Source organism: Falco rusticolus, chromosome 17 (assembly GCF_015220075.1).
Source record: "Falco rusticolus isolate bFalRus1 chromosome 17, bFalRus1.pri, whole genome shotgun sequence".
Classification (NCBI taxonomy): Eukaryota; Metazoa; Chordata; class Aves; order Falconiformes; family Falconidae; genus Falco; species Falco rusticolus.
In genome coordinates, this window is record NC_051203.1 from 3,145,858 (window position 1) to 3,158,668 (window position 12,811).

General features: G+C 49.2%; 1 protein-coding gene across 1 annotated transcript; it reads left to right on the forward strand.

The window, feature by feature from the left end:
- Window positions 1–8,173: 8,173 nt before the first annotated feature.
- Window positions 8,174–12,120, forward strand: MLN (motilin). The gene is made up of 4 exons (XM_037410594.1): window positions 8,174–8,308; window positions 9,255–9,263; window positions 9,869–9,970; window positions 11,379–12,120. The coding sequence occupies exons 1-4, from the start codon at window positions 8,189–8,191 to the stop codon at window positions 11,679–11,681; spliced, it is 534 nt and encodes a 177-aa protein (XP_037266491.1). The 5' UTR covers window positions 8,174–8,188; the 3' UTR covers window positions 11,682–12,120.
- The last annotated feature ends 691 nt before the right edge of the window (window positions 12,121–12,811 follow it).

Here is a 12,811-nt window from a genome sequence, read left to right on the forward strand (position 1 = left end):
AAAGGAGGTAATAAGAAAATAAAAGGTCAGTGGGTGCCTGATGTGTGTAAAGGCTAAATTGCTCTTTCATCAAATCTAATAAATATTCCCTGTGAGTGGGGTAGGGAGCTCCTTTTCTGAAACGCTAAGTGATTTTCCTGCCTCAGAGCCTCAGGACTCAGCTTATCAGATGCAGGCAGGGTCTCCCATGGTCACCACCCACCAAGCCCTGCGTCTGCAGGGTCCCAGGAGCCAGGGCAGCAGGGGCAAGGGGGACAGCAGCCAGCCGCAGCTCCTTGCTGTGCATGAAACTCTGTTTTCCTACCATTCCTAAAAATATTCCTGAACCTTCAAGTGCAAACCCGGTGCTTTGGATTTGAAAACCAAAATGGAAACAGATGAGATGCATCCCATCTTGTTTTCTCACCTCCTCTCCTTTCTCTCTTCACTTGTTCCAGACTGGGGAGAGAGTGGCAAAGGAGTGACCAAAAATGAAGAAAAACAAAGCAAGAAAACATTTTTTTCTTGTTTATTTTTTCCCTTGTTTGAAAGACCAGAAAGTTTTTATAAGCTCAGAAATCTATTTTATTAAAAAAAAAAAGGGGGGGGGACTTTTTTAAATTCTTTTTTTCTTCTTTCTTTTTTTTTTTTTATTCCAATGGAAGGCAATTGTTACAGGGTAAGACACTTTGGCCAGTGCCTGTCTCTTCCATCACTGGTAGAGAAGTTAAATCCATCCAGGCTATGTCCAGAAATACACATTCTCTTCTTTCTCTTGTCCTTCCATCAAGAAACTGGGGCAGCAGACAGAATTTCCAGGTGGTCCCCAGTTTTGAGGTGTCCACTTCGGGTCACCTCAAGCCTGGTTTCCAGGGAGGCTTTGGTGTTACAGGGTCTGGCACTCATTTGTCAGGTTTTAAATGCCTGGGGGATGCTCTTGCAGGTGTGTTGCAATGTTGCAGTGAGGATGCTGAGGATGTAAATCGGTGCAATCCTGCTGGAGGTGGGTCTGCTGCAAAGATGCTGCTCCATCTGGGGTCTCTTGGAGATGCTGGTGCTGAAGAGTTACTGAGCATTGCATTTGCAGGTGAAACGGAGATTGCTGCCTCTGAAAGCTGAGCAGTGGGATGCTCCATACCCTGTGCTGCACATCCAAACCTTCCCCTTCCCCATGTCTGACCTGCACCATAACCAGAGCTCACTGCCATCAGCAAGAGCCTGCAGGCTCTGGGTTGGCTGTAGGAACCAGGCAGAGTGGGAGGAGAGAGAATCAAGGCGAGAAAACTTCCCCATTAATCTAAGAAAGCATGATTTGCTGCTAGAACCAGGAGGGTGAACTGTTTTGGGGAGTCAGCAGGAGTTAAATCCTTGCTATCGATACTCACGCAGCCGTGAATTACACTGCCGAGCAGTGGGGAGAAATTAAAGTGGGCACCAGGCGAAGCGTGGGGATGGGAGGGGGAAGTCTGTTCCCTTAAAATATTTATGCTGCAAATTAACATGTGTTTTAAGCCTGTGATTCTTCAAATATTTATCTAGCGTTAATATTTTGAAAACTGCATTAAAATTTGCCACCGGTGCTTTATTCATTAGGAACGTTCAGCAGCCACAGACGGCAGCGCCTGCTAAATCTGTAACGCGTCCATGCAGAGCCAGCAGCTGGAGGATGGTGCCTGGGCTGTGAGAAAGCTTTCTGCTCCTACTTGCAAAGCAGGGAGCCTGAGATGAACTCCTTCCCCACGTCGACTTCAGCTGTGTGACTGCAGACGTTCGGTTCAGCAGAGCACGCGCCAGGTTTTTGACCCATCCGACTCCATTTGATGCGAGTGGGGTGAGGTAGATATTCCTGTGAGGATCGGGAAGGGGAGCTGGGGTTGGGGGACAGGTTTTTTTGTGGGTTTGGTTTTTTTTTTCCTCCAAGCCTGGTGGCTGATGTGGGGCTGGTGGGGCTGTGAGAGCAAACTGGGCACGTACAAAGCCGCGTCCTCTCTCCTCACATGTGCCAGCCCCATCCAAGGAGGCTGTTGGATATGGATGAAAAGAAGGGGATTTGGACCACGGTGGCTGTCAGGGCTAGTGCTCTGGCTCTGACACTCACCCTGAAACTGGGAGCTTTGCTGGGGGGCACCCCAATGCCTGACCAAGAGCCAGGTGGAGCAGCAGAGCAGGATTTCAATCCTTCACGCTCTCCCCCTACGTGTTCTCCACCCGCTGCGTTAGCCTAGGGCTGAAATTCAGCTTCAGACTCATGTTGGCTTCTATCTCCTGTTTTTTATGCAACCCACTTGCCAAAATACCCCAAGCACAGAGCGACTTGGAGGGAAAAGTACAGGACATGGAGACAAATGCTCAGTGTCGCTGGCACAGGGAGCTCATTTTCCCTTGATTCCTTGACATTGCAATTGATACATGGCTTAATGGACTTTACTTCTACTGCCAGTTTCCTGTTGAAATTACTCCCAATTATGGCAAATGTTTAACGTTAGGTACAAGCAGAACTGCGAGCAACTCCATTTTGCACATCATGTTTTTGTTAAGCTTCTAACCTCTGCTGCAATTTTGCTTAATAAAAAGAGGAGAGTTTCAGGCACCTGCATCTTGTGAATTGTTGCAGGGACTGCAGCAGGACGGAGGTTTTGCACTATAATGCTAGGTAGTGAGATTTCCAGCTGTGATTTTTATTTTCATTTATGGGGACAGGCCAAAAGCTGCTTGTATGGACTGGGAAAACCTAGAGCAAGAAGGTGCCTGTTGCTCCCACCCACTCTGGTGCTTCCACTGGAGAAGTCTTGGAGTCAGGTCCCTTATTTTCAGCTCTCTGTTTCCTTTTCTTTTTTGACTACTCTTGCATAATTAAGAGATGAACCTGGCAGACAGCATGCAGCTAATACAGATATGATTAATTTTCCTCTCCTCTTTTTATTTTAAAGGTTGTCCTTTCCAGTGCCGAAAGCTTCATCGCAGATGGATGGGAAACCTGCCAGCCAGCCACATTTTTGAGGTAAAAGGGGACAAGACATGGGAAAGTTTAGTGTTTTGAAAAAGTGACCTTTCTTGGTAATTAATTTGTCACTTCCCAACACCATCTGCTGACTCGTCAGCTGCATCCATCATAACCATGCAAAAAAACCCTGGAAAAGTCAATTAAAATGAGAACCGGTGTCAAATGGGCTTTGCAGAAATTCTTTAGCGAAGGGGTGGGGGTGGGAAATCACCTGTCATGTAATGTCCCTTCCACCAGCACACATACATGTGGTCCCAGGGAGAAAAACTGTGTTGACCTGTCTGGAAGTTTTATAGCCAGGACCACTTTGCTGCCTGGTGATAAGCCGCAGTAGATGCGCAGGGATTTGGGAAGCATCCTAGTGACTGCCACGTTTTTTAAGGAGGGCTCTGGTCCAAACTGAACATTATTGCCTGTAGTGACAGCAGCAAGTCCCTTGTGAGGGCCAACGCACAGCGCAGTGTGTACACGTTGTATTGACTAGCTGTGATGGAGCTGGGTGAGAAAAGTCATTTCACAGGCTTGGGAAATAGTGCTTCCCCCCTCGGTTTCGGCAAATAGTGCTAGTGCTTAACTCGCAACCAGCCGGGCAGGAATGCCGCTGCACACCCTTGCTATAATACCCTGTAAAGCCATTTGATGCAGGAGGATTTCATCGCTTCCCCGATGAAATTTCATTTTTTGCTCTTGCATCTCGCCTGGTTGCGCTTGGGTTTCCTCGCGTGTCGCCACTCGTCTGTGAGAAGCACCAGGACGTTTCTGGCCTGATCCCAAACCCTCCAGCACCGGTGCCTGTTTGATGCTCTTGGGAGAGCAAAGATGAGATCTTACACAAGTCACTCGCTCTCTCTGCACCTCGTTTGTCTGGAGAGAGATGTCACTGCGCAGGTCCGTGTCCCTGAGGCGGATTGGTGCGTCCAGGGCTGAGAGATGCTCAGTTATGATGGTAAAATGGGCTGGTAAAAGGGGCCATGTGAAGACTCAAAATGGCCAGATAAATCCCCTGGACTGCTTTGATAACTCCCCACTTGTCTACTCAGTTTATAAAGCTCTTTGGTGATAGATTTAGTATCTATATTTTTATTTATTACAGCTCTAGCTCTAATTTATATATTAGCTCTAGATCCTTCCAGGGGATTTATTGCTATAAATCTATGGGTTTTGTAATGAAGGTGTGTCAAACGTCATTCTGCATTTTGCTTATTTTGTGGCAACATTGTTATTATCATGATTTGTCCACATTGCAGTAGAAATATAATTAAGACACCGTAATTAAGATATCCATTGTAATTGACAAGTCGTGGCAGTCCAGTGAAGCTCTCGCTGACTGGAAAAGGGGAAATGTAACCCCCATTTTTGAAAAAAGGGAAAAAAGGAAGACCCAGGGAACTACAGGCTGGTCAGTCTCACCTCTGTGCCCAGCAGGACCATGGAGCAGATCCTCCTGGAAACTGTGCTAAGGCACACAGAAAATAAGGAGGTGGCTGGTGACAGCCAGCGTGGCTTCACGAAGGGCAAATCGTGCCTGACAAACCTGGTGGCCTCCTACAATGGGGTTACAGCGCTGGTGGATGAGGGAAGAGCAACTGGTGTCATCCACCCAGACTTGTGCAAAGCATTGGACGCTGTCCCACTTGACATCCTTGTCTCTAAGCTGCAGAGAGATGAGTTTGATGGATGGACCACTCGGTGGGTGAGGAATTGGCTGGATGGTCGTGCTCAGAAGAGCTGTGCCATGGCCAAGCAGAGACCAGTGGCGAGTGGTGTTCCTCAGTGTCCGTACTGGGACCGGTGCTGTTCAACACCTTTGCCAGCGACACGGGCAGTGGGATCGAGCGCACCCTCGGCCAGTTCACTGTGACACCGAGCTAAATGGTGTGGTCAACACGCTGGAGGGAAGGGATGCCACCAGAGGGACCCTGACAGGCTGGGGAGGTGGGCTTGTGTGACCCTCATGGAGTGCACCAAGGCCAAGTGCAAGGTCCTGCACGTGGGTGGGGGCGATGCCAAGCACAAAGACAGGCTGGGCAGAGAATGGAGAATGGATCGGGAGCAGCCCCGAGGAGAAGGGCTTGGGGGTGTTGGTGGACGAGAAGCTCAACGTGACCCGGCAACGTGCACTTGCAGCCCAGAAACCAACCGAATCCTGGGCTGCGTCGCCAGCAGCGTGGCCAGCAGGTTGAGGGAGGGGATTGTCCCCCTCTGCTCCCACCGGCAGTGCTGCATCCTGCTCTGGGGCCCCAGCACAAGAAGGACATGGACCTGTTGGAATGACTCCAGAGGAGGCCACACAGGTGGTCAGAGGGCTGGAGCACCTCTCCGTGGAGACTGGCTGGCAGAGGTGGGGCTGTTCAGCCTGGAGAAGGCTCCAGGGAGACCTTATAGCACCTTCCAGCACCTAAAGGGGCCGACAAGAAAGCTGGGGAGGGACTTCTTACAAGGGCATGTAGTGACAGGACAAGGGGGGGTGGCTTTACACTGAAAAGAGGGCAGATGTTGGTTAGATATTAGGACGAAACCCTTCACTGTGAGAGTGGTGAGGCGCTGGCACAGGGTTCCCAGAGCAGCCGTGGGTGCCCCATCCCTGGCACGGTTCAAGACCAGGTTGGATGGGGCTTGGAACCACCTGGGCTGGTGGCAGGTGTCCCTGCCCATGGCAGGGGGTGGCATCGAGATGGTCTTTAAGGCCCCTTCCAACCTGAACCATTCTAGCATTCCATTATAAGACACAGGCATTATTTTTCTGCTGGTGCACTCACATCATAAAAGCTTTATCCTGCAGGGCTCATGATCTAAAAAGACAAGCTGGGAGAGATGAATTTCTCCATCTTATTGATAGGGAAACTGAGGCATCTGCCTTAGGGAACCTGCCCAGCTGTGGGAGCCACCGAGAACAGCTGCCATCTTGGGGAGGGAGGAAAGGGGGTCTTCCTGGAAATGAGAAACTCTTAAAAATCCAATGCAGATAACCATGTTCCCTGTCTGGCAAACCTGTTTCCATGCAGGCCAGGAGTTTTTCACCAGCTCTGCTGGAGCGTGGGCAGCTGCACAGGTAAGTCGTTGGACACCACTGCCTGTGTGCTTCTACACAGGGTGGGAAAGCCAGCAGGAGCGTCCAGGCGTGAACAGGAGCAAGAAGAGGTCTGACCTGCAGCACCCCATGGCTGTGCTCACCAGGTAGGTGCTTGGTCTCCACTCCCACTTGTGAGCTCAGTGGAGTGGGCATAGCATGGGTGCTCAGACAGGCACCGGTGTTACCAGCACACGTTGGTTTCAGTAGAGAGCTCTAACAAGGAGGAGGGAACAAAATCGATGCTTAAACAAGGGGAAAAGTGCTTTCTGCTCGTTCCCCATCATAGGAGCATCGATTCCACCAGCTCCTGCCTCCCTGCTTGTCATGAGTACCCACCAGACACCGAAGCATGCTACAGAGGCACGGGGAGCCCTGGGTGCCCTCTGCGCTTGAGGAGCTGCTTTGAACAGACAGAAAATGAGTCACAGACAGTTCCTATTGACAGTAATTACTTGATTTTTTTGGAAGACAGTCTGTAGATAAGCATACTGTCTTGTCACTATGCTCACGACAGTACTACGTGGATGTTCACCCCTCCTGCCCCCAAACTGGCTTTTCACCTCATTTTACGCAGGTGCGAGCAGGACTGGGCAGCGCTGCACCCAGCCTCATGCGACAGCAGTACTTTGTTGTGCTGATGTTGAACTTGGGATCTTCCTGCTTTGTACTTTCTCTTTGTAGCCAGGAAGCAAATTCACTAACAACAAAGCTCATATCTGCCTGGAGAGGCATTGAGCTAGAGATCTCAGGTCTGAAAGACATGTCCTGCTTACAAAATAAGGAAGGGACATTCAGAAATGACATTTTTTGACTGGAGTAATGTGTGGGAGTGTTCCTCTGGGGGGAGAGGGAGCAAATCAATTCACAAAGGGACCAACAATAACAGATGAAGGAGGTGACTGGGTTTATTTCTTTGTATATGGCAGTATTTTACTGCAGTGATAAAATAAATGAAAAGGCACAAAAGACTGATGCTACTGAGATAACACCATGTTGTCAGCACACATGCGTATCAATATGTTGTATTACAAGGGGAGAGCCTGAGAAAGCCTCTTTTGATCGCTGCAGCAAATGGTGCCTCTAGCTGGGTCACCCAGGGTGATGCCCCAGTGCAGTGATGGCTTTGATGACCCAGTGTAGGTGGGCAGGGGTGGGGATGGCACCTAAGCAGTGCCAAGGGGGGGGGGAGAGAGGGGCTACAGCCACCTTCACTCACTGCCAGCCCTCTCCTGGCCTGGCATGCAGCGGGGAGATGTGACTGGCAAGTGCTACAGAAAGGGAATATTTATTAACTTCCACTGGTCTTCAGTTCAATACTTGCTGATATTTATGGGAAATCTAATCTAGGGGTCAAATCTGACCTAACAATGTCTTTTCAATAACATCCAAATCAAGAGGTTTCTGAAACTAATTAAAGATCAGGCTCCAATCAGGTGGAGTAGTTAAGCTGTGGGACCAGACTTCATTAAATTCGTCCAGAGAGAATATTTTAATATTTAAAGAGAACATTTAATGTTTACGTAAGTCCTCTTCTGACGTGAAGTTGCTGTTAAATCACTTCCAAAGGTAGTTCTTAAAGCCCTTTATACTAGGTTTTTGTAGAGCCGGACCGGCAAATGCCCTTCCCAGCTCTCTTGGACCCAGTGAGGCTTACTGAAGGCTTCAGTCCATCAAGGAAGGTTTTCACGGGTGAGGAATATGAAAACAAAATTTAACAAAACAGCTGTCTTAAGGTTTTTCTCTCTTGCAGCATCACTCTGTCTCCCTTGCTATCAGTGGGATTGATGGGAGCATTTTGCTCTGGATGTGCACGGGTCTTAAACCAGTACAGCTGGAGGGCTAAAGCTTGCAGAACAGAGGGAGTCTTTAACAGTGTTGAAGGGCTGGGCTTGAAGTCTCTGGAGATATTGCTCGAGAACAAATCTGTTTACAGAAAAGCATTTGAGAGGAGAATTGTCAGTCAAGCCACTTCTATTCTCAGCTCATGAGCAACTGGAAGAGTAAATATACCTCTAGTTAGCTGATGAATAAATTGGATTGCAGCTGATCAAAAGCCAAAGGCATATCTTGTCAAATGGCCCTCTCCGCTATCACCCTGCTATCTTCTTTCCTGTGTTGTTCAGGCTCTCACGATGGTTTCAAAGGTGGCGCCGGCCAGTTTGCTCTTGGTGTACACGGTGTCCATGCTGGCTGAACAAACTGAAGGCTTTGTGCCCTTTTTCACCCAGAGCAACTTCCAGAAGATGCAGGAGGTAACCCATAAGAAATGTCCTGCAGGGGCTGGAGCCCTGAATAAACCGGGGAAAGTGTTTCTTCCTCCCTTATCCCCCAAGCTCTGGCAGGGCACACCGTGCCGCTGTTGTTTCCATCAGCTGCCCCTTCTGTTCAAAGAGGAGATAGGATGATAGCAGCAGTCCCTCGCTCTTCCCAAAGCTAAGGGCTATGGTAGAGGGCAGAGACAACTTTTAAGATGTGAGACTAGAAAAGGAGAGCCTGGGCTCCTTTACGTAAGAACTAAAAGACCTGTGAAGGGCTATCATCTTTGACTTGTGGGTCTCATTTTTCTTTCCTCCATGCTAGTGGCTGTAATTTTTATAAAGAAGCTGCAGCCTCCCATCACCATACTGATGGGTCTTTTTGTTGTAACAAATAATTAACCATCCTCCAGATGGTTGTCACCACTGGGATGTGCAAAGAGGAGAATGTTTTTTTTTCTTTTGATGTGAAACTAATACTGTTGAAAGGTGTCAGGCAGGCAGCCTCAGAGACTGCATCTTCTTAAACACAGCCAAAGTGAGCTTCCCCCGCATGACACAACCCATTCATACTGGAGAGAAATCTTGTTTCCAACACCTATCTACTTGCTGGATAGCAATTGCCTTTTGTGGGGAGTACAGTCATCCTTCAGCCTCCTTGATGATGATGATGAGACCCACGCACGGTCCCCAGATCAATTGTTCATACACCACAACTCTTGTAGCTGCGTGTCTGCTAGTGATTGAGGGTCTTCTGAATGTATGTGGGTGAAATCAGCCTTCCAAAGGCTGCCTCTCCTCCTCTGAGCACACATTCAAACCAAAGAAAGTGCACAGCAAGCAGTCAGTTTGACACTGAGCACAGCCTTTGCTGCATTTTATGTGTCCTGCCACGTTTGTCATATCCCAAAGCAACTTTGGCTTTTCTCTTTGGGCTGGGAAGAAAGGGAGGGTCCAGAAGCCAAGTTTAGCCCCACAGATGGGAAAGGGCTGACATCACAGACCTGCAAGAAAGGCTGGTTACTGCATAATGTCTGCGCAGAGCTCTGCATTTGCAGTGAGGCTGTGCAGGCTTTTCTTGAACTTCATTGCTGCTGCTACAGAAGAGAGCCAGGACGAGGCTCTGGAATAGCTCTGTAAGGTCAGTTTACTTGGCTACCATGTCCTGCTGACGGTGTTGTCTTGCACAGTTCAAAGGAGTTGTCTACAGAGTGTCATGTTTGCTACAGGTCTTTACGTTCGATCCTGTAACCTGACCTCACACTCAACTTTGCGGAGTCAGAATTACAGTCCCTGAAGCCGTGCCCACCACAGTTGATGGGTCCCTTGCCGGTGAGCTGTGGCCCTGAGGAAGGATGCTGCATTGGCTGCTGGCAGCGGTCAGACCCCCAGTCCCTCTGGCTTTGTGTCCAGCTCCACAGGCTCCTTCCTGGCTGCTGGGCATCACGCTGTCGATATGGTGCACAGCAGGTTTGGTACCCGTGCAGTGCTGCGTCCCAGCATCACTGCCCCATCTGCTCTCAGCTGGGAGATTTCAGGAGAACAAGAGGAACAAAGGAGCGCGGAAAAAAAAACCCTCTAGCCTTACTGCAGCAGCTGGAAGAGAAAGGCTCCTCTGAGCAGTCTGGTGCAGATGTCAACAAGGTCAGGACCATCCAGGTACGGTGAACCATGCGACTCTGAGGAGCCCATGAGGACACACAGGGGGACAAGTAGCCCAGGAGTTAGCCCACAGGGCCTGGCTACTGCAGAGTGTTTGGTGGTGCTGTGTGAGAAGACAGTGGGTGTTACCAGGAGCTCACAGTCAAATATAAAGGAGTATCACCCATCTCCTGGCAGCCCTGCCAGGCAGCTGAGCAAGGTTGCATCAGAGAAAGGTTTTACCTCCATCCTATAAATTATCTTGGACATTCAGCAGCTTGGTCACCCCCCAGACCCACCTGGCTTCTCCCTTAGGAGGATGGAAACAACATGAGGTCTGTCTTTGCCGTTCATTGAACACCAGCCAACTGCAAGGCAGGAATTTGCAGCTCTGCTTCAGCTCTGGGTTTAACTTGTCACTTTGTCACCCAGCTCCAGATTAGCTGTCTGGTGTCACCCCCGATCTCACAGTCCTCTGCACTGGCAAGACCTTATTTATAAACTTGGGTCCATACAGCTGCACCCCCTTGAAGTCTGCATACAGAGCAGAAAATTGCCAATTTTAGGGATTAAAGTGCCAGTATAAGCCCTCAAAGGCATGTTTACCTGGTTACCCAAGTCTGAAAATTGTGCTTTTCCACTTGAATACAGGGAACTCTTTGCCCTGTCCGTGCAGCCACTCCTGCGGTGAGCTCGGCCATTCTCTCTGCCAGCAAAAGGAGCAGTAGGTCCACCCCAAACTGCGGGAGAGACTGAGCGGGACAGGCAGGAGGACTGGCTAGACTGGAATTTGGCCAAGACACAGGTTAGTGTGCAACTACTGCAAATGTGGTGCACCAACAATCAATAATAGGATTTAAACAGCAAGGATTCACAGTTCAAAGCATTAAATAAATGGCACATCCCAGCGTCTAACACCCCTCCCTGCTGCAACCACAAGCCCTCCTGTGCCTCCAGCCATGGCTGGAACAACTCTGTTTACTTCGGGTACATCTGAGCTACAGCTGGCTCAAAATCAGTCAGTCTGGAGGCGGGATGATGCCTCGTCCTCAGCCTTTACTAAGGCAGGGTGCTTCACCAGCATCAGTAAAGCTGATGGCTTGAAGGGTCAAGGTGTGAGGTAGTGGAGGATTATAAGGTTCAGAAATTATTTTCTTCTTCATAGTCTCTGTTGCCAGGAGGTACCTTTATCTGTGTTTCTGAGTCAGCCCATAGATGATCCAATGCATGAAAACTTTGGCACCCTGAAGAGCACAAAATTGCATTGACTTCAAAATGTTTCCTTTCCCCGTATAAGGATCATCCTCATTCCTTCAGATCAGCCCCAGATCCTCTACTGACCTGAGCAAAGTGGGGTCAAAGCACCCCAGCCTGCCTCCCTCCGCTCTCCTCAGCTTTCCCTTGGCTTTACTGGCTTCCTCCACAGCTAGCTGATCCTGTCAGAGCTGGGATGTGGCTCACCCCAAGGCAGCTGGAAAAATACCAAGATGTCCTGGAGAAACTGCTAGCAGAGACGTTACAGGACACCCCAGACGGTACTGTCAGGAGGTTGATTTCTGCCTTTCCCTCCTCTCACCAGCTTATCATCATGAAGATATTTATATTCCTCAGAAGGGCTTTTGTGTCGTGTTTGCTCACTTTACAGAGTCCTCAGATACCCCACCCGCTCTCATGTACACACTCTTCTGGGAAGGTTATTCACTCTCTTAGGGTGCTGTCTGTGCCCTAGAGCTGATATTGACTGTTAGCAGCATTGCAACACTTCCCAGCAGCTCTCCTTGGCACTGCTTGCCACTTCCCTACTCCTCCTCCCGAAAGTCCTCAGTCTTCAGGGTGCAATTTCCAACAGAGCTGATAACGCAAGCTACACCTGCGAGGCAGCTCAGCACCTGCAGTCAGATCTGAACATCTTGCTCCCTGCACAGGGGCTTAACACTAACACTTAATTACAGCTAGAATTAGCTGCAATTCAAGGTGTTGAGTGCTAATAAATCCAGCTCTAGGCTTGGCTTTTAGCGTATAGGAATGAAACAGAAAATACCCAGGGGCAGTAAGTTATGCAGCTCTTCCTGCCTGCAGACTTGAGGAGTGGTGGAATGGGTCTCACGAGTGTTGGCTCTGGACCTTTGCGTTACCTGCACTTAAGTGTCCCAAACCAGAGGGTCCTCGCTGTCCCTGTGGGAGTTTGCCTTCTAGCTTTTTAGCTGGGGAGCTGAGGGGAAGGAAATGGTATATAAAGCCTAGGAAAGACTGAATGACAAATTTAAGGACACTTGTTCTTGCCTTTCTTTTCTTTTTAGCTGACTGATATCTGCAGAATCAGAAGGGAAAGCACTGTAGCTTGCTGAAGCTAAAAGACTCCACTTATGTAAACGAAATCTGTAAAAGAGATTAACAACAAAATCTGAGGTGAGATAATAAAATGCGCAGTATAATTAAATGGAGGATTTGTGTCGCCTGTTCTGCATGCCTCTCAGCCAGATGGCAAGCAGCGAGTGTGGGAAAGAAGAGAGGGAGGGTTTCCAGTTCTAGAGAACATCACCGTCCTTCTGAGCAGTGCAAAGCATGTTGTAAAGCCAGAGTAATTAATCTTTGTGGGCTAACGAGTTTCAGCTCTCCCTTTTGGCAATGCGGGGAAACTGAGGCAAATGTTTACTGGATCTCCTAACCAAACCGGTGACACAAGTGTACACTGAGGAATGTTGGGTGGGTGACCTGGGTGTCCCTAACCAGGCTCCCTGCTCTGGAGGTGGGAGGACACTCTCTCCCACACTGCTAGGAGAAAGCAGGAGCCCTGATTTGCAGTTCCTACCTGCACCCTTAACGCCCTCTTACTCACCCAGGCAATATAAATCTAAA

Excerpts from the sequence above, each read along its gene's own strand:
- MLN (XM_037410594.1), top strand. The coding sequence starts at position 8,189 with ATGGTTTCAAAGGTGGCGCCGGCCAGTTTGCTCTTGGTGTACACGGTG. Across the intron at positions 9,971-11,378 it reads ACAAGGTCAGGACCATCCAG|CTAGCTGATCCTGTCAGAGC; the intron begins GTACGGTGAACC and ends CTTCCTCCACAG.